General features: G+C 44.7%; 2 protein-coding genes and 1 non-coding gene across 7 annotated transcripts; 2 read left to right on the top strand and 1 right to left on the bottom strand.

The window, feature by feature from the left end:
• Nucleotides 1-93: 93 nt before the first annotated feature.
• Nucleotides 94-2,270, top strand: LOC125526990 (30S ribosomal protein S16-2, chloroplastic/mitochondrial-like). Of its 2 annotated transcripts, none has more exons than XM_048691580.1 (4): nt 94-726; nt 1,060-1,105; nt 1,672-1,871; nt 2,017-2,270. In XM_048691580.1, exons 1-4 carry the CDS (start codon nt 594-596, stop codon nt 2,040-2,042), a joined length of 405 nt encoding a protein of 134 aa, XP_048547537.1. In that variant the 5' UTR covers nt 94-593; the 3' UTR covers nt 2,043-2,270. The 2 variants fall into 2 exon arrangements, with proteins under 2 accessions (XP_048547537.1, XP_048547532.1); XM_048691575.1 differs by having other exon boundaries at nt 1,672-1,906.
• A 12,661-nt stretch (nt 2,271-14,931) lies between these two features.
• On the top strand, nt 14,932-15,881 carry LOC125537822. 4 transcript variants are annotated; one of them, XM_048701151.1, is made up of 3 exons: nt 14,932-15,030; nt 15,112-15,170; nt 15,557-15,881. In XM_048701151.1, exons 1-3 carry the CDS (start codon nt 14,958-14,960, stop codon nt 15,659-15,661), a joined length of 237 nt encoding a protein of 78 aa, XP_048557108.1. In that variant the 5' UTR covers nt 14,932-14,957; the 3' UTR covers nt 15,662-15,881. The 4 variants fall into 4 exon arrangements, with proteins under 4 accessions (XP_048557108.1, XP_048557097.1, XP_048557115.1 ...); XM_048701140.1 differs by having other exon boundaries at nt 15,524-15,881; XM_048701158.1 differs by having other exon boundaries at nt 14,943-15,030; nt 15,121-15,170.
• Nucleotides 15,882-16,442: 561 nt separating this feature from the next.
• TRNAM-CAU lies at nt 16,443-16,530 on the bottom strand. The gene is given in 2 exon segments: nt 16,443-16,478; nt 16,493-16,530. It is a non-coding gene; the product is annotated as a tRNA-Met (tRNA).
• Between the last annotated feature and the right edge of the window lie 4,505 nt (nt 16,531-21,035).

Here is a 21,035-nt window from a genome sequence, read left to right as displayed (position 1 = left end):
AAATACGTCTAGATACATCCATTTCCGCGACAAGTAATTCCGAACGGAGGGAGTACAATGGATCGGCCCACACACTTTCTTGTCAAGGTCCGCCACTGATACCTACTCAAATTTTATAAGAGTCATGACAAAGATTTTCCAGGGACTTTTATTGCGCTTTGTGAAATTCATTTTGTTTCTTGCCAACCTACAGTAAATTGATCAAATGAAGGTTTTGTTTCTAGAAAAAGGAAGATAAATAAAGCTTAATTTTACTTGCTTTTAGCATAACATTCACTCATGCTTTGGAGGATTATTTAAATCTCCTGAGTTTTTTAGGATCACTTTTTTAGGGTTTTTTATTAGTTTTTTTAGGATCATTTGCTCTTTTTTTTTAGCTTGGGTAGTAGGATCTGCGATCAAATTCGCGTACATGGATCGGCCCCAATTTAGGGCATTGATATAGGCCCACTAAGAAATATCATTTGGATAAACCCAGCCCAGCCCAGCCCAGAAGGCACGCACTAATCGCCAACCCAAAACCATTCTTCCCACACTACCCCTCTCACCCGGAGAAACGAAGGCCGGCGGCGAGGAACAAGAAGAAGAAAGCCATGGTGGTGCGGATCCGGCTCGCGCGGTTCGGCTGCCGGAACCGGCCCTTTTACCGTGTCATGGCCGCCGATAGCCGCTCCCCGCGAGACGGCAAGCACCTCGAGGTCCTCGGCTACTACAACCCGCTCCCCGGTGAGACAGCCCCCCACCCCGAACCCCCAGTCCATCTGTTCTTGTACCCCCGTGGTGTTCGCATCTTGATTCGGAAAGGATCGGCCCCTCTTAGTCGTGCTTCTCTGGTCGCGCCTGCCAAGCATTGGTGATGCGATTTTGCGCCTCTGTCAGTTGCGGATCTATAATAGCACGGCAGGGGTGCCAAGCTTAAGTAGTACACACAGGTTGGCCTGACTATTGTCTAACTAGTACTAGTATGTACTAGCAAATAAAATTCACATTTTCGGAGGCGGTGTAACTGAAGAATGGCTGACGATGAAATGTGTCCCCTTTTTCTGTTGCTGTTTGCAGGGAAGGATGGTGGCAAGAGGATGGGGCTCAAGTTCGACCGGGTCAAGTGAGTTCTGCTTCCTCAGTTATACTCCCTTTTGGAGAAATTTCCAATGTTGCAGCTTCTGCTGCACCTACTCTAGAAGCAACAGTGTTTGTTCATTCAAGTAAACTTATTCTTTGATAGACGATTGGGTGGTATTTTAGAGGCTAAAGCTAAATAGACTATGCCTTTTCTATGAAACCTAAACAATTCGGGCCTTGCCGTTCTCATCCTTTGTGGCGGTACATTGTATCATTGGGGATATTGAGTGGGTAGGCAAAACAGAAGAATGACAAGCAAACTATCTGCGGCTGCACTATGCTAGTGTAGTACCAAAAACGTTCTTATATTATGGGACGGAGGGAGTAGTTGATTGTAGTGCCAACTGGCAAGCACCGTTCACTTCTACGTTTGCTTTGCCTCCCTCCATTGGGATGTGTTGCAAGTACATGAGATGTGTTCGATTTCATCCATAGCAGGCCTAAGAGTAGTTGCTACAAATATGCCATGCTGTTTCTTCCACCTGCCCTGCAAGACCACATGACACCATACAACTATAGTGACACCATATAACCATACTTGTGTTGTAGGTACTGGCTGTCTGTTGGGGCACAGCCATCAGATCCCGTTCAGCGTATCCTCTTCCGCGCTGGTGTTCTGCCTCCACCTCCATTGCTAGCTATGGGCCGGAAGGGTGGGCCACGTGACAGAAGCCCTATTCATCCGATGACTGGCAGCCCTTTGGATCTTGAGGGTGTCACAATTGTTAATGATCCCAATGCTGCTGAAGGTGACGCTGAAGAACCTACAGAACCTTCATTGGAGGCATGATAGTTTTCTGTTGTGGAATATGGAATTGTGCTGCAAGTCAAAAGAATTTGTTTGTTGTGCTCCTGACAAGACTGTAACTCGTGGTTTGTTGGCCTTTGCTGCAGAGTTAGCCAGCCCAGCCGGCTTCTGACTACTACTGATATGATCCCTTTCGAGTGGATTTCTGCATTCCTTTGGGATGCTCAAGTTGACAGATAATCTTAAAGTGTTGATCCCAATCCAATCCAATATATGTATATGCTTGTATGATTATTCCTGCTGTGTGATCCAAATCCAATCGAATATGATGGATGCTTTATTTGATGTTGTTGCTTGATTATTATTGATCTAAAAAGTTGACATATATTGTCTTGTGTGATCTCTTCCTTGCATTGGTCTGGCCAGGCTGTTGTCTCACAGCCATGGAAGGCATGTTGCCTCCTAAAAGCAAAATATGTCACAAAATTATCAAGTTATTTAGATGAAGGGCATGTTGTCATTATTATGTACCGTCTCATTGCCCCTTGGGAAGTGCAACAATCGGTGTTGCTATGCCGGCTCGGTCTCTCGGCTCGGAGGTGGGACAGGGTGTGCGTCCTTGTTTTCATAGGGGTAAGTGTATGTGAACGACTTCGATTGTAATGCGTTCAAATTCATCGTCAGTTAAAATTATTAAAAAAATTATTAAAAAAAAGAACTTAGGGTTCTTTTCCTGCCATGTTGACCGCGTCCTGCCTTCCCTTCGTCTGCCCTCATGAGGAATGTTTGCCCACGGTCCGGGTGGCAATTTTGCAAAGCCCGTCTCGAAGGTGGCATTTTTGCAAAGCCAAATAGCCAAAGTGGCAAATATCCGATTTTCTCAAAAACACACTCCTCTGCCCGGTTTTTTCCCCACCTAAGATAAGATCGCAGGATGAGGAAAACAGGCGCACGTCACGCCCAACAATTCGGAATGCAATCCAATACTCCGGAGAGAAAGGAACGAATCAGGGCCGCCTCCCGCAGGATCTTAACTGTGCCCGTGCCGCCTCCAAAGGGGGAGTTGGATCTCCAGGACGTCGCCGCGCCAATACAACCCCAGCGCCACCTCGCACAGCGCCGCGTGTGACGTCGCGCCTGCACGTCGACGGCTGGCTCACGTCTGGACATGGCCTTGGCGTCTTGTCGACACCGGCCTCATGGCGACTGGACACCGGCCTCATCGCGAGTACGCTGCTACGACCACCTATGGATCCATTGTCATCTTAATATTCAACCATGACGTGCATAACCCGTGGATCACCCCAGGATTCGATCGCCTCCGTCGTACCTTCGAGCACGGCCGGCCCGCGTCGCCACACCCAAAGCGATGGAACTCGTGACAAGTTTCTCCACCTCTTTTCGTTGGATTTTGTTTCTTCGTTTCCTAAGTTTGGTAAACACGCTCTTGTCATGCAGGCAGGCAGGCATTCTTGGCCATCAGCCTTCACTACCGGTAAATCCAGACATCTTTAATGTGTTGTTTGATTTGCTGCACATTGCCCGTTTAATTTATTTTAACTATTAACTTTTACCAGTCAATTATACATGTCTTTGATGCTGAAAACACACCTCCTCTTGACCATCAATTCTGCGTATCCTATTTAGCTCATATTGGCGAGGCAATACAATGCAAGGTTGTTGGAAGGTACTACACATTATTTCCTTCCAGTTAGAAACTGCTCATAATCGCTTTTTTCAAGATCAAAGGTTATGATACTTCCGAGTGAAAACTTTAAAATCTTCGGCTTCGTTAGTACAAAGGTTCCTTATAATCTGGCCTTTTTAAAGTAGAACACAATTATTCTATCTCACACGCTATATAAATATTTCTGAAAATTATAGTGCTACGTAGGGCGCCGCAGTTACTTTTTTCTTTTTGGTTATGAGAATTCATATGACATGGTAGATTAATTAAAGTTACATCCTCCCCCGCAAAAGAAATTAAAGTTACATTCTGCATTTTTTTTCAAATCGGGAAGATCATTTCTTGTGGGCTGCAGGTTTTGATTGCTTATTTACTACAGGATCTCCTATGTTACTTTTATGTCTTAAGTGTACTTTTTTGGTATACAATCATATTAGTTAACTAGAATATTATGCCTCGTTGCAACGCACGGACAATTGCCTTGTAATATCTAAAATGAAGCAAAGCTTTCCTTTCCTGCCATGCTGACTGTATCCTGCCTAGCCTTCATCCAATCCTCTCACCCACGTCTACGCCGGTTTTTTGTCCGATCCTCCCACACACGCCCCCGTCGGTAAAGGTAAATATTCCTCACAAACGTAATCAAAAATAGTCAAACAACCCTATATCCCCGTCCCTTGCTTCTCACCTCAAACATAACCGCAATCTCGCCTCCCTCTCCTCTAATTGGCCTGAAGTCTCCCACCTCTATTGCATCCGGTTTTTTGGGGATTAGCGTGATTAGGGTTTTGTTAAGTGCGCCGAAACCTTGGCCAGCTCCCACATAGAGCTTTAAAATGGTTGCTATTAATAAAGAACAATAAAATTGAGCTACCTAGGACCTCTCACAGCGATTTAAGGCCACCAGCCGTTGGATCTGCAAACAAGCGCCTTAACGCGAACCGGGCCGTAGTGGGTTCCTCGGCCACTAGCAGGTTCAGCCTTCCCATGAACATGGCCTAGGATCTTAAAACAAACGTGAACAAGGCTTAGGAATGGGTGTTTTCCTATTTCGTTTCGGTTTCTCCTGGCTCTGGTGTGCACCCAGCCCAAACAAAGATGCACAAACAATCTACATGCAGTTTTCCACTTTGCTCACTTCCTCACCTAATTTTGCTTTGATTTTAGTGATACCATGTCCCTTTGAGAATGGAGCAAAATTATTAAATTGGTCTACAATGTTTTTCTTTCATGGTGCCGTAATCACCAATGTTCACTTAGCAGTGACCGCACTATTAACATTTTGTAACCTTCCAAAAAAAATGCCACGGATGTAGGCATGTATGCATTCACCTTCCACAATGTAACTTGAACTGTTTAATTTCCAGATATTTAATTGTCCAAATTTTCCAAATACTTATTGCTCTTTCTCAAACTAGTAATAATGTACGTGCAATGCATGTTTATATTAGGTAGGATGTTAGTTGCACGTTATATTAGGTAAGATATACCTGTTGCATGTTGGTATTTGGTAAGATATTCGCGGGAATGGTCGGATATTAATTACATGACAGATTTCAAGGGATAGTGTTGAGTCAAAACGTGTTTATAACCAATGACAGTGGTGGGTAATTAGAGCATTAAACGTGTTTGGCGCTCAACATTGGAGCGATCTGAACCGCTAGATAACATGATTTGACGGTCGAGATGGTTTGGATCTGCCCATTTGGGTCTTTTTATATTGGTATAGATGAACGGGCCTGGCAACGCGCGCTTTTATGTTCTACTATTGTTATCCTGTTTGATGATACTCTAGGCCTTTGTGTTTGATAAAAGATGCCCATGAACCCAGACTTTAGTTTCCGTAAAAGATGCATCCAAGTCTTGAGATCAACATCGTTCATCCAAATAGCATTTAGATCTCTAGTGCTCCCAGCAGCCCCTCAAAAGCCTACGAAAAAGCCTCCATCTTGCCCTCCTGGTCCGAAATGACCGTGCCACTCACTTTAACAGCAGGGTGAAGTTTTTCACTCTTCGTCCATTACACTGCCGGGAAGTGTTTCGTGTTAGCATTAGTGCATCACCTTCTTTGTCGCGCGATCATGCGTTCCGAAGAAGCAAGCCCTAGCACAGACAATTTTAATGTGCGCCACAACCATAACTCCAGCACCATGAGAGTTCTTATCTCTTGTGCATCCTCGAGCTTGAAAATGATGGCATTTTCGACGGCAATTTGAATCCTTGCCCCCCCCCCCCCCCCCCCCCCCCAGCAGGTATTCCACTATGATGTGGAACAGGGCATCCAACCGCTTAAAAGGGTCGCCAATACAATTGTTACAAACTCAAGCTTCCTTGACAGCCTCTTGGAATCCTTCCAGACACGTCCATAAGAGGTCAAACCGGAATCAATTTTGGGGTTGTGGCCAACATTGAGCGTGAGAGGCAGCGGTGCATGGTTTGAAACAATGGTCGATAATGCTTAGTATAACAAGTTATTTTTAGTAAGTATAGTGTTATCTGGGCCGTTGGGTCAAAAAATGAACGTTTCAGAATAATTTATGTAGTGTAAAAGGATCCTTAAAATAATAATAAAATACAAAAACATAATTAATCTTATTAGCGAATTATGGGTTCTCTAGTTCTTCCCTCGGCACCATGGATAACAAGCCAACACCCCATTTGACTCTGCCCACATAGCCTACTCCCGTGGTGTTTTTTTTAGGGTGCAAAAAGCAAGTAGTTTGCAGCTAGTGTGCAGAAGATGAGTGAAAGGTGAGGTGAGGGGAGGAGGGTCTTTTATAGGCAAGAACAACCATCGCAAGTGTGAAGAGGTGGAAGTTTTCTTAAAAAGAGTATGAAGAGGAGGAAGTTGCCGTGAAAGGCCCGAGAAACCGTCTAAACCCCATTTGGGAAGGGCTAGTGTCGTGGCTGCAGTGAGCTGCCGGCCCGTATCCACAACAATTGGCCATCATTAGGGTTGTGATTAACGGTAGTACAATACTATAATGGAAGGATTCTTGAGCATAATATGCATGGATATATGTGAACACACACCATTTTAACACCGTGTGCATGAAAAACAATAGAAAATGTTGTATAGATTTACTCTATGTAAATACATAGTCGCTCGAATAATGGAGTATATGTTGGCCTGGGCATGAAAGGAAGGAAAGAAACTAAAATTACGATCTCATCAATCAAAATGGCAGGAAACAATTGGTGGATGAGGTTTGAACCAGATGCATGCCCCGAATGTTGGCCTCTGATATGATCGGTGCAATCGCAACAATTTTTTCAGAAAATCTTCAACATTTAAACAGTCTCCTCTCCATTCCTTTCCTCTCCCACAATATCCTAGAAAACCCCCAGCCTGCACTACAAATCCTTACCTCTCATCTACACACTCTTACCCATCCCTCTATCCATCGCGACCAAACCCGTGATAGCCAGCTAGCAATGGCAGTGCAGCCGATGCAGGCTTCGACATGTAGGTGCACGCCCGCCGTCAAGTATCGGAAGCAGGAGGCGAACGTCATTAACAAGTGTCCACGTGACAATTTGTCGGTGTCTAGCAAGATGAAGAAGGCCAAGAGATCAATGATGAAGCAGGATGACCTGCGTCGAGGATCCTACACAAAAGGTGAGTGATTCTGTGTTCGTCGGTGGGCCATTCCTCGCTGATGAGGTTCACAGCAAGTGGCCCAGCCAATACCGTCGCCACCATGCCCAAAGCAGGTAACGCATCGTCAATCTATTTGTCCTATCTTTTGGTAAATCCACCAAGGGCCATCTCGGTCTTGGCTATCTGTGGCGTCGGTGCTGGATGTGTTTGAGCAGGACCGTTGTCAACCAGGACGTCTAAGTGAGGTCCAACTATGCCACTACCATGGTCGACGGCATAATCTACTCCATAGGGGACGACATCCACGTCTCGGTGAAACATAACACCGCTAGCTCACCTTTGAATGGATGCTCCTTGTGCATAATTGTGTTCACAGAATAGTCGAGTTCTTCGAGGGCACGGACGACCGTCGTTACATCACCTGCCGGTGGTTTTCTGTCCAGAAGATACGGTAATATCGAAGGAACAACTCCTCCAAGACCACACCCATGACCCGATGTGTGTGTTCTTGTCCGACGAAAGGAATGACAATGAACTTCACTGCATTGTGTTGAAGGTTAACATTGTCCAGGTTGATCCAAATCTGTGAATCTGTGATGCCTGCCTCACTTATCTATATTTTCTCATCTTTTACGGACCTTGTTGTAGCTCGATCCAGAAGCCAAGCCTCGACTACCAGGTGACGGGGACCTGTATTTGGACATGACATATAGCGTCCCTACTCCACTTCTACAAATAACACACAAAGTAATTGCTGCACCAATTCTTAACTTCCAACCTTTTTATTCTTTGCACAATATAATGGTACGGTTACGCAAACTAATTCTATACTGACATGCCCTCTGCTTTGAATATTTGGAGTTAAATTTGTTATAAATCCATTAGATTTTCAAAATTAATCAGATTTGAAGATTTCTTAAAATACACATGTGAAACTAATTTGCCACCAAGTTCAATTGATCATAATCATGTTGAAGCCTGAAATTTAGTGTCCAACTACAACTTCTAACCATAAATTTAAATATAAGACATAAGCCTTTTTGGCGATCAAAATTTGACTTGCTTGTAGATAATAACAAGAATTCTAGGATCACATCTGATGGTGATATTGATTTGGAGGCTGACTCTCCACCCACAAAAGCGACACTTCTCGACATTTATTCAGGTTGTGGTGGAATATCCACCGGCTTGTGCCTGGGTGCAGTAATAGCTAGTCTTCAACTCCAAATAGTATATTGACGACACAATATACCGTTTGGAGTTGAAGACCAACTATTGCTGCACCCAGGCACAAGCAGGTGGACATTCCACCACAACCCGAATAAAGATTGAGAAGTGTTGCTTTTGTCGATGGAGAATCAGCCTTCGAATCAGAATCACCATCAGAAATGTTTCCCGAATTCTTGTTATTATCTACAAACTCAAATATTTGATTTAAAAAAGGCTTAGCTCTTATATTTGAATTTACGGGTACAAGTTGTAGGTGTACACTAAATTTCAGAATTCAACATGATTATGATCGACCACACTGAGCTTGGTAGCAAAATAGTTTCACATGTATTTTAAGAAATCTTCGAAGCCTTGTAGTTAATTTTGAACATCTACTGGGTTTACAACAAATTTAAATCAAAACATTCAAAGGAGAGCGCACAACAGTATAGAATTAGTCTGCATAACAACACCATTGTATTGTGCAAAGCATAGCCAAGGTTGGGAGTTGGGAATTGGTGTAGCAATTACCTTGTGTGATATTTATGCCATGTTGAAATATAGGTCCCCATCAGTCGCCACTCGAGCCTTGGCTTCTGGATCGAGCTACGATATGGTGTGTAAAAAAAATGAGAAAATGTAGATGAATGAGGCAGGCATCACAGATTCCCACCTTTGGATCAATATGGCCGATATTGACCTTCGACACAATGCAGTCAAGTTCATCGGACAAGAACGCGTGCCTCGAGTCATGGGTGTGGTCTTGGAAAAGTTTCTCCTCGCATATCACCATATCTTCTATACGGAAAACCCACCGTGAAGTAGCGGCCCTTGTCCACGCCCTAGAAGAACCCGGCTATTCTGCCAATGTAACCAGACAGATTTCTCCCTCCCTACACACAAACGGGTAAGAAAGGAATAACATTTGTAAGTTAGAGAAGTAGGAGTATTAACTCTAGTGGATATTTCATGTCGCAATCTGCAGAGAGAAATGGAGCTTAATTTACTACTACCTACTTTTTTTTGAAGGATCATTTAATTGCTAGTACTAGGATCAAATCAATGCTGATATCAAGGTAGAATCTGATGATATATATATATATAGGGTCGCGCTATTCGTCACACTGGATGAGGAATAGTTATTCTTCACCCCCTCTCTATTTTGACGTCAATGCACCGATATTTACGTTTCGGAAATTTTATCTTATTTCATACATAAAAAGAGAACGTAAGAAAATATGTACTCACCGTAAAAAATATTTTATGTTATATAAAATTACGAATGTAAAAACATAGTGTAAAACATACATAAAATATGATTTTTTGGTCTTATAACCTATATTTTTGTTTTTTATACCAAATTTTACATATTAAATCAATATACATGTAACTATTTATATTTTAAAGGTAATTTATTTAAGAAGTGATCGTAAGATTACCTCGGATGAAGAATAACTTATTCTGCATCCTGGGTGATGAATAGTAAAATTTGATCGATCTGTGTCACCGGTACGGAGGCCGGAACGACAGGACTAGTACGCTGCTACGACCACCTATGGATCCATTGTCCTCATAATATTCAAAACCATGATGTGCATAACCCATGGATCAGGCCAGGATTCGATCACCTCCATCGTACCATCTATCTACGGCCCGCATCGCCACACCCAAGGCGATGGAACTCGTGAGCACACCATTAATAAGTTTCCCTAGCTCTTTTTGTTGGATTTATTATATTTTTCATTTGTTTCCTAAGTTTGGTAAACACGTCCTTGTCATGCATGCAGGCACGCATTCTTGGCCGCCTCCACTACCGGTAATCCAGAGATCTTTCAGGTGTTGTTTCATTTGCTGCACATTGCTCGTTTAATTTATTTAATTATTAACGATGATGCATCGGTGTCTTATCCCTACCATTACCGGTCATTGTACATGTCTTTGCCAAAAACACACCACCTAATGACCATATCCATTATGCGTATCCCGAGACTGACGAGGCAATACAATGCAAGGTTGTTGGACGTTTTGAAAGGTACACATTTTATTTCCTTCCAGTTAGAAACTGCTTGCAGTCCCTTTTTTCATGATCAAAGGTTATAATGCTTAAGAGTGAAAACTTTGAAAATCTCGTGCTTCGTTAGAACAAAGGTTCCTTATAATCTGGCCTTTTTAAAGTAGAACACAACCATTTGTCTCACACGGTACATAAATATTTCTGAAAATCGTTGTGCCACGTAGGGCACTGCAGTTACTTCTTTCATTCCGTTATGAGAATTCATATGACATAGTAGATTTTTTATAATATTAGTCAGGGTTCATATTGCAACAGATCTAAAACAATTAAAGTTACATTCTGCATTTTTTTCAATTGGGAAGATCATTTCTTGCGGGCTGCGGGTTTTGATTGCTTCTTTGCTACATGATTTCTTATGTTACTTTTATGTTCTAAGTGTACTTTTTGGTATACAACCATATTAGTTCACTAGAATATTTATGTCCCGTTGCAAAGCATGGGTAATTGCCTGGTAATACCTAAAAAGAACCTAAGCTTTACTTTCCTTCCATGTTGATTGCATCCTGCCTAGCCTTCATCCAATCCTCACACCCACCCCCCTGCCGGATTTTTCCTCCCACCCACTCCCCTGCCGGTAGATCTTCCTCCTAAGCGTAATGATAAATAGTCGAACAACCCCATCTCCCCCGCTCACTCCTCGCCTCTCTCCTCAATCATCGCCGCAATCTCGCATCCCTCTCCTCTCAAAAACTCGCCACCGCCACTCTAGCCCCAGTCGCCGGCCAAACCCTTCAAGGACGCCGCGACCCTACCGTCTCGCTGCCACACGTGCTGATGTGGCTAACCCTAGCAGCCTTCGGGAGGACGCGGCCGCCGGTGTGGGACAATATCATCGCCATTGAGGGACCACGTCCTCGATGTGCCGGCGAGCAATGTTGGGATGATTGGAGGTGGCTACCAACACCATGGCGCAGCCAGGGAAGCTCCCGGACAATAGTAATCGATCCGAGTAGGGAGAATTGAGTGCAGGCATACGGGCCTCCGTAGGCCGTTGCCTATGTAGGTTAGCATGGGATCTTCTAGCCTTTCTTAAGGAATGAGATCTTCTATGCGACATGTACATACATAACAATAAGGCTGATGGCTCAGCTCGTTCGTGGATGGATGAATAGGAAGACCATGAGCTTAGGAAATGCAAGCCCATCGTAGAGAAACTTACGGCGAGCTGCTATGGTGGCGCCAAGAGAGAAAATTATGTATATTTCAAGATGCTTAGTTCGTTCTCATCTTGCTCATTTTTAGTCTTGCTACACTTTTTACTGTATATGTTGTTCGAATACAAATTTTTAACCGGTGCAATGGATAAACCATGATAGGGAAGATACCCGGGAGTACATTGAGAAACTCTCGTTGGTTATTATTTGACATTGTCAGCAAACTTTTATCTAATATTCACTAATCCTTCTTCAATGTTCAGTCGTTGCCCACTTAAAATTAATCAACTTGTTAGAATGCTATGTGCGTAAAATTTTACCACTGGGTGCTCACTATTTTTTTCTAGTTTTTTAGCCCAACACTAGATTGGTTGATAACATTTACTTGTGACTTTACATTTTAAGGGGCGTCTTGTGCGGGGACCGCCTTATCAAAGATTCAGCGGACACAATCAGAATAGAAACTATGATCGACCCTTACGAGATGAGAAAAATAGGTAGATGGTCATATTTATGGACATCGTGTCCTTCCTTACACCAAAGTTCGTTCTCATGAAGAACGTTGTCGATATTATTCTTAAGTTCATTGATGGTTCCGTTGATAGATATGCCTTGAGCCATATGCGACTCAAGGCATATCTAACAACAGAACCACCAACAAATTTAAGAATTTGGGCAACGTTGAAAGAACTTTGGTCTAAGGAAGAACACAATATCCATAAATATGACCATCTGTCTATTCTTGTCGTCTTGTAAGGGCTGCTCACAGTTTGTATGCCCGTTGTGCCTGCTGAATCATGCAGAAGACATCAATGTCGCCCTTTAAAATGTAAAGTCAAATAGTACTACCTCAGTCCGTATTTAATTGGCCCCCTAGTATTTTGAACCAGACTTTGACCGTCCATATGACTAATAAAATATAAAATATATGCTACAAACGTACATTGTTAGATTTGTATTTGAAAGTGCTTTCTGACGGTATAATTTTTGTGACATATAATTTAGATTTCATTAGTTAAATTTGTTGGTCAAAATTTAGCCCAAAATGAAAGGGACCTAATAAACCCGGATGAAGGGGGTACCAACTAATATAGCATTGAGCTAAAATCTAGGAAAAAGATCGCAGGCACTCATAGGCAGTTGTAAATTTTTACGCCACCTTCTTGAACGAATTGTTTAATTTCAAATGGACACTGACTGAACACTGAAAAAAGGTAGTGCACATTAAATAAAAGTTTACCGACAATGTCTAATAATTATCAACCAGAGTTTCTCAATGGACTCCCAGGTATCTTCCCAATTTTGCTCCATCCATTGCAGCTGCTATAAAATAGAATTAGTATGACATATACACAAAAAAGTGCAGCAATACTAAAAATGAACATGAGAATGAAAGTAATACCTTTGAAGTATATGCAATTTTCCCTCTTGGCGCCGCCATAGCAGATCGATGTAAGTTTCTCTACAACGGGTTTGCATTTTTCCAAGTTCATGGTCTTCCTCTTCATCCTTCAACGAATCAGCTAAAACCATCAGCCTAATTGTTATGGATATACGTGTCGCATAGGAGATTCCATTCCTTAAGAAAGGCTAGAAAATTCTCTGCCTTTTTCTTACGAAAACATTAAAAAGACCAAGACAATTTATATTCGGTAGACTAGAGAGAGTACTTGTATAGCATACGTATAAGATGCATTGCGACATGCCTCTGTGCTTGGATGGTTAAACTTGAAGGGCTCACATACATAGCTATTAAGATCAACAACCCGTCGCTGGAAATATTAAAAAAATGATATTATATATGCACATGGTATTGAAGAGAAATCACTAACTTGTACTTTTAAACAAGTAAGGTAGAATTATACCATTTGGAGTTGATGACCAAGCTATTGTTGCACCCAGGCACAAGCCGGTGGACATTCCACCAGGACCTGAATAAAGGTCGAGAAGTGTCCCTTTTGTCGATGGAGAGTCAGCCTCTGATTCAGCATCACCATCAGATGTGATCCTAGAATTATTGTTATTACCTACAAGCAAGTCAAATGGTTGATTACCAAAAAAAGGCTTAGGTCTTATATTTGAATTTACAGGTACGAGTTGTAGGTAGGCACTAAATTTTTAAGGCTTCGTTTTTCTCGGGCAAGCTGCTATGAAAGCATTTATTCCAAGCTATGGGGCTTATAGGCCCTGATTGTTTGGGTTTTTTCTTTTGTTTTTTCAGCTTTTTTACTTTGATAAAAAAGCCATAAATAAAAGCTCCTAATAGGTGCCATAGTTGAGTTTGATGCCTTGGTCCACTCGGAAGCTAACCCATGGAGTGAGAACCAAATCAGCAACCAGCGCTTCTGCCTCCGCCTTGACGGCTCGACCGGGTAGGTTAGGACCCCGATCAAAGCAAGCACGCAGCGGCAACGTCCTCGTTTACTCAAAAAGAAAAGCAAATCAATACTCCGGTGCATCACAATTGCAACCCGCTGCCACGTAGGTGGCGGCCGGTCATCATTGATCCCACAGGTGCGGTGCTGTGCATGCATCTTGGTCGTAGTGGCAGCTTTGCCCACAGGCACAACTCATGGACGCACCGACAAGGATGATGATAGTGCATGTAGACGCACACATCACTGTAATCAGGATAGCTGGCTAGGCCGGGTAGGCTACTAGGTTAGGAGTACCACATGACATGCATGTAGATGTAACCACTGCATTTCATCCAGGACCCTTCTATCCGTTCGATCGTGCCCGTGCACTCACGCTGACGCATCGTTGCGCTCGTAGTCCCCTCCATTTCACCGACTCGTATCAATCTTCTAGCTAACTATCTGTAGGCTTTCCGTCCGTAAATATAAGATGTTTTGAATATTTGAATGTGTACTATATACGGACTAGAATGGGTGAACAAACACATGCACTAAAATATGTCTATATTTATTTGATTCAAAATTAAGTTAGAACATCTTATTGTGATGAACAGAGGGAGTAATTACTATTCCTATACATGAACCACACGTGGTTCAGCACGATCGAACGATTTTGTCATCGGTGTGCATAGTGAAAACTGAAAAGGCCAAACAATCGATGTTGTCGAGGACGACCAGACCAGCTCGTGCACTTCTGAAGCTGGAAGCATATGCATGCATGATCTCGGGCAAATGAAGCACCATACGTAGTGGTTGACATTGTTCTGATCAGATTCATCACTGTCGCATAGACCAAATCAATGGTGACCTGAATCATTTGCACCATTGCAAAAAAGGTGCCGCCACTTGCCCTCTTACAGCTGCACACTCCACTCATCGCCAGTATATAAGGAGGAGATAAGATGACTAACTCATAGCACAGGTAGGAGTGGTACAAGAAATCGGATGGCTAAACTGACAATGCCCGTCTTCACCGCCGTCTTCTTGATGGCCCTGTTGATCACTGCATCATCTTCAGGTACGATGTTTCTTCCCTCTTGCCTCTTTTTCATCGGTTTACCCTAATGCGAATGAGCTTCATTAGTTTATCTGGTTTCAGCGCATCCAGGAGAAGTTTCAACGACAGAACGTGATAGGGATGCCTCCAAAGTGACAAAGGTCTGTATGTTTTTGACATCAAGGTCTGCATATGTTAATAATCCGAAAGAATTGGTAGACTTGGGTTATGTCAAACATATGGTGTCATCTATGAAAAGTATGGCATTTTGTTAATTATTAATGTTGCTTGGTCCGTCTGAGAGAAATTGAAGGGAATGCCAGAGCTAGTGTCATTATGTACACTCCGTTACATTATTTTTCATTTTCTCACATTCATGATAACAAAATGTCAAATGCTGATTGACTGAAGATGGTACTAAACTACAATTGTGTATGGCTCTAGATACGTACACAGATCAACAGGCAGAACTGCTTATAAAGTCTACTGATCTTTTTCCGTTTGTTTAACCCAGGGTCACACTTCTCTTTACCATCTTCGGATGCAGAGTAACAGCAGGATGAGGATTCTGACGGATTTTCTGGACTACGACTATGGAGGAGCCAACTCCAGACACGATCCACGCAGGAGGCCCGGGAACGGAGGACACTAGGCACTAGCTAATAGCTCGCTCTCCCAACCATTCGACAGAGTCCGGTGTTTTGGACTAGTGTCATGTGTGTGCGTGTTCACTATTCAGGGCATTTTGTTATCTGAGACAGTTAGATTGTCGATCTGGTATTACAAATCAGGAGTATTTGAGGTAAAAGAATACTCGTAACAGATAAAAAGAGAGTGGTGCATTACAAAATCAGGAGTATCTATTATTTTTAGCTGTACTGTGATGTTGTAATCTTAAGAGTTAAAATGAAGCACTCCAAAAGTCCAGTTCGGCAGGGAAGGGAAATCTCAGAACCAACCATGGCGATTGTCTGGCTAACCCGTAGATACGTAGCTTTCCCGTCATTTGTGCCTGCTTAATATTGGCCGTAGCTTCTAGGAGTAAAAAAAATTTTTGAACAAGCTTCTAGGAGTATTTGGGAGAAAGAAATCCCTCGAACCGGGTATTTTCTCGAGAGAAGATAGGCATCAGTGCATCACGTACGGGTCATGGTGAAATGAGATGGCTTAGCTAAGCTTCCAGTGTTGGTTTTATTGAAAACAAAGAAAAGTTTAAAAAAAAAGTCAGGTGAATGGATTAGTGAAGATGGCATCTCCAAGCGCTTCATTACAGGTCTAACGACAGATGAAGGCACTGTTAAAGGCTGAACAAAAAATTAAGAAAAAGAAGACAATGTTCAGACTAGCTCAGTTCACCTGACGAATCAGGTGCACATGCGGCGACCCAAGTTGCCGCAGAGCGTTTCATCACTACAAGGTCATATAATAAATGGTGGGGTGAGAGAGGCTCGAACTCTCGACCTCAGGATCACTCGCATTCAGCTATGAGACCTACGCGCTAGCCAACTGCGCCACCACCCCACTTGTTGCTTAACAAGCGAAACAAACATCCTTGTTCAGCAGCAGGACCATTGCAAATCATGAGTGGTTCACTGTGTTCAGTTTAACGCTACTCAAGGAATGACTGTATCTCACCAAATCATTATTCCCCATTTTCTCACATTCATGATAACAAAATGTCAAATGCTAGTACTGGTCAGGTGATTGACTGAAGATGGCACTACTAATTAAACTACAACACACAGAACTGCTTATGAAGTCTGCTGGTCCTTTTCCGTTTGTTTAACCCAGGGTCACACTTCTCTTTACCGTCTCCAGATGCAGAGTCACAGCAGGATGATAGTTCTGACGGAGGTTCAGGACTACGACTATGGAGGAGCCAACTCCAAACACGATCCACACAGGAAGCCAGGGAAGGGAGGGCATTAGCTGCTAGCTCTCCGGGTCCGGTGTTTTGGAGTGGTGTCATGTGTGTGCGTTTTTTTTTTTTGCGTATCCACTATTCAGGGGTATTTTGTACAGTTAGGCCTCTTTTTTTTGGGGGGGGGGGGGGGGGGGGGCCAGTAAAGACTCAATGGAAAAATTCCTATCCAATACATCAAATGAAATCTTTTTCTCTATACGAATTGAGATACATGTCATCTCACTTTCTATGATTTTTCAATTCCTATAACATTTCTATCTTGTGAACCAAGGGATGCCTTAGCTTATCGATCTGGTAATGTACCACCATACTCAGGAAGATTACAAAATGCCGGATCGAATATTTTAGCTAAAATAATAACAGCCAGAAGAGTGTGGTACGTTGCAAAATCAGGAGCATCTGTTGTTTTAGGTGTGATGTGATGTTGTAATCTCAGAGTTCAGATGGAACACTCCAAAAGTCCAGTCCGGGAAGGGAAATCTCAGAGCCAACCTTGGCGATACGTATCTTTCTCTCTGGTGACGTGCTAAACGTGGCTAGCTCCTCGGTGTATCTCAACTCTCGATCGTGAGTGAACAGAGAAATATACATGTGCGATCCTTTGGACTGTGCCGACCCTATATATGCCTCGCCGTGCCGCCCTACCATTTCCTCCTGGATTTCCATGGATTCTATAAGAGCGTTGCCCGGTCAGATCAAACTCCATCTTTTGTGCCTGATTAATATTGGTCGTAGCTTCTATTTGGGAGAAAGAATGCCCAGGAGTTTTCTTCAGCGAAGATAGGCATCACGTACGGGCATTGGTCAAACGAGATGGCGTAGCTCGCTTCCAGTGTTGGTTTTATTGAAAAGAAACAGAAGTTATTAAAAAGTTTCGAGTAATTGGTCGCTGTTCATGATGGTGCGCTGAGCCTATCTGAATCAATTAGATCAAAGTTTCATTGTCGCTGACACCGTACCAAGTACGTACTTCTGGTGTGTTAGAGGAATACCACAGTTTCTTGTAAACAACGTTTTTTTTTGAATGATAACAGGAGAGCTGTTATATTCATTGATGAGAAGAAGACGGTACGAGGACCTGAACTGCTCGGTTTATTAAAGGAAAACCGGGCGAAAACCTGAACAACGACAAGCCACATCTAACAATCTAGGCCTAAAACACCACAATACATACAAGACGCCAGCAAGGCTGACAAAGTCTGCCATGAGCCTATCCATCAACCTCGACGACACCAGAGAGGAACGACATGCCCAAAGGAGGCGGACATATGCCGCTCCGATCCCACGAGAACCGACCAACGTGGCTCATCTGATGCCTCGCATGTGAAGGGTGCTCAAGCTGCCCAACCTCGACGACCGACGTGCATCCGCTCCACCCACGAGCCACGAGTCCCTCTGACCAAATCCAACTCCAAAACAATGCCCTCAAGGGTGAGCTCTAAGCTTCAACATTGTCCAATCCGGAAGACCAGATCTAGGGTTTCCCCTGGAGTATGGTGGAAAGGAGGATGAGGACTACACATCGACGCCTCCAACAAGGATACGACGCCTGAAGGCGCCGCCATCGATGACTCCGGCCGGGGCCGAAGTACGGTTTTCACCGGCAGCCTCAACTATCCAAAGCCAAGGACCGGCCAGCCCATCTGACCAACCACCTCCGCGTGCCACGCCGACCGTTGGACCTCCTGCCGCCAGCGTCGCGCCATCAACAGGAGCAGCAACGCCGGCGGCCCCATTGAGGGAGTCCTGGATTAGGGGGTGTTCGGGTAGCCGGACAATACCTTCAGCCGGACTCCTGGACTATGAAGATACAAGATTGAAGACTTCGTCCCGTGTCCGGATGGGACTTTCCTTGGCGTGGAAGGCAAGCTTGGCGGTGCGGATATTCAAGATCTCCTACCATTGTAACCGACTCTATGTAACCCTAACCCTATCCGGTGTCTATATAAACCGGAGGGTTGTAGTCCATAGGCAATCAACTCCATATACAACAATCATACCATAGGCTAGATTCTAGGGTTTAGCCTCCTTGATCTCGTAGTAGATCTACTCTTGTACTACCCATATCATCAATATTAATCAAGCAGGACGTAGGGTTTTACCTCCATCAAGAGGGCCCGAACCTGGGTAAAACATCGTGTTCCCTGCCTCCTGTTACCATCCGGCCTAGACGCACAGTTCGGGACCCCCTACCCGAGATCCGCCGGTTTTGACACCGACATTGGTGCTTTCATTGAGAGTTCCTCTGTGTCGTCGCCTTTAGGCCCGATGGCTCCTTTGATCATCAACAACGATGCGGTCCAGGGTGAGACTTTGCTCCCCGGACAGATCTTCGTCTTCGGCAGCTTCGCTCTGCGGGCCAATTCGCTCGGCCACCTGGAGCAGATCGAAAGCTACGCCCCTGGCCATCAAGTCAGGTTTGGAAGCTTAAACTACACGGCTGACATCCGCGGAGACATGATCTTCGACGGGCTCGAGCCACGGCCAAGCGTGCCACACTATCTCGAGGGGCATGATCTAGCTCTGCCCCCGGACAGTGTCCTGGAGGCCGCACACGCATCGGTTCCGACCCCTAACTTGGAGCCTATTGTGCCAATCGAGGATGAGCGGTTGGACGTCACCTCGGGGGCTGCGATCCCGAAAGCGATCGAGCCGAACGCTAGCCCCGCACTCTGCACGACCCGTGACTCCGAGGATCTGGACTCCTCCCCGGACTCCGAACCCCCCGCGCCCCTGCCAATCGAATCCGATTGGGCGCCGATAATGGAGTTCACCGCCGCAGACATCTTTCAGTATTCGCCTTTTGGCGACATCCTGAATTCTCTTAAGTCTCTCTCTTTATCAGGAGAGCCCTGGCCGGACTACGGTCAGCGAGCGTGGAATACGGACGATGAGGAAATTCAAAGCCCACCCACCACCCACTTTGTAGCCACTGTCGACGATCTAACCGACATGCTTGACTTCAGCTCCGAAGACATCGACGGCATGAACGACAATGTAGGAGACGAACAGGAACCAGCACCTGTAGGGCGCTGGAAGGCCACCTCGTCATATGACATATATATGGTGGATACTCCAAAGATGGAGATGGCGATGGAACAGTGGGGGATGACGCCCCCAAGAAACAGCCAAAGCGCCGGCGTCAGCGGCGCTGCTCTAAAACCGCCAAAGCAAAAACGGTGATTCCGGCACGGGAGATAATACTACCCTGGATAGCGCCGAAGAACACCCACCTCAGCAAGATTCGGCACAGGAAGATGGAGAAGCCAGCCCTCATGAGAGAGCGGCAGACCGAGAGGTCGAGGATGATAACTATACGCCTCCCTCCGAAGACGAGGCAAGCCTCGATGACGACGAATTCGTCATACCATCAGACCCCGCCGAACAAGAGCATTTTAAACACAGGCTTTTAGCCACGGCAAGCAGCCTCAAGAAAAAGCAGCAACAGCTTAGAGCTGCCCAAGATTTGCTAGCTGACAGATGGACTGAAGTCCTTGCGGCCGAAGAGTATGAACTCGAACGCCCCTCCAAGAGTTACCCGAAGCGTAGGCCGCTACCCCGATCAGAGGAGGAAGTACCTACATCACCAGCGCATGACATGGCAGACCGGCCACCTCGCGGCCGCAACAAAGAGGCCTCTCGGCCCTCCACCCAAGCCATGCCCCGACGCCGCTCAACTAAGGCACGGGAAAATGCGCCCGACCTGCGAGACATACTGGAGGATAAGGCAAGACAAACAAGATCGATCTACGGATCGCGCAGGCGCCCTACGGCATGTGACAATGATCTTCACTCCGGATACAACAAATCCGGCCAGGCCGAACACAACAGACATAGCTCTTCCGAGCTGCGTCGTGATATAGCCCAGTACAGAGGCGCCGCACACCCGCTATGCTTCACGAATGAAGTAATGGATCATAAAATCCCAGAGGGTTTCAAACCCGTAAACATCGAATCATACTATGGCACAACAGATCCGGCGGTATGGATCGAGGATTATCTCCTTCATATCCACATGGCACGCGGCGATGATCTACACGCCATCAAATACCTCCCGCTCAAACTTAAAGGACTAGCCCGACATTGGCTTAACAGCTTGCCA

The sequence above is a fragment of the Triticum urartu genome, chromosome 1 (genome assembly GCF_003073215.2).
Source record: "Triticum urartu cultivar G1812 chromosome 1, Tu2.1, whole genome shotgun sequence".
In the NCBI taxonomy this organism is placed as follows: Eukaryota; Viridiplantae; Streptophyta; class Magnoliopsida; order Poales; family Poaceae; genus Triticum; species Triticum urartu.
This window is presented reverse-complemented; position numbering and strand designations above follow the sequence as displayed.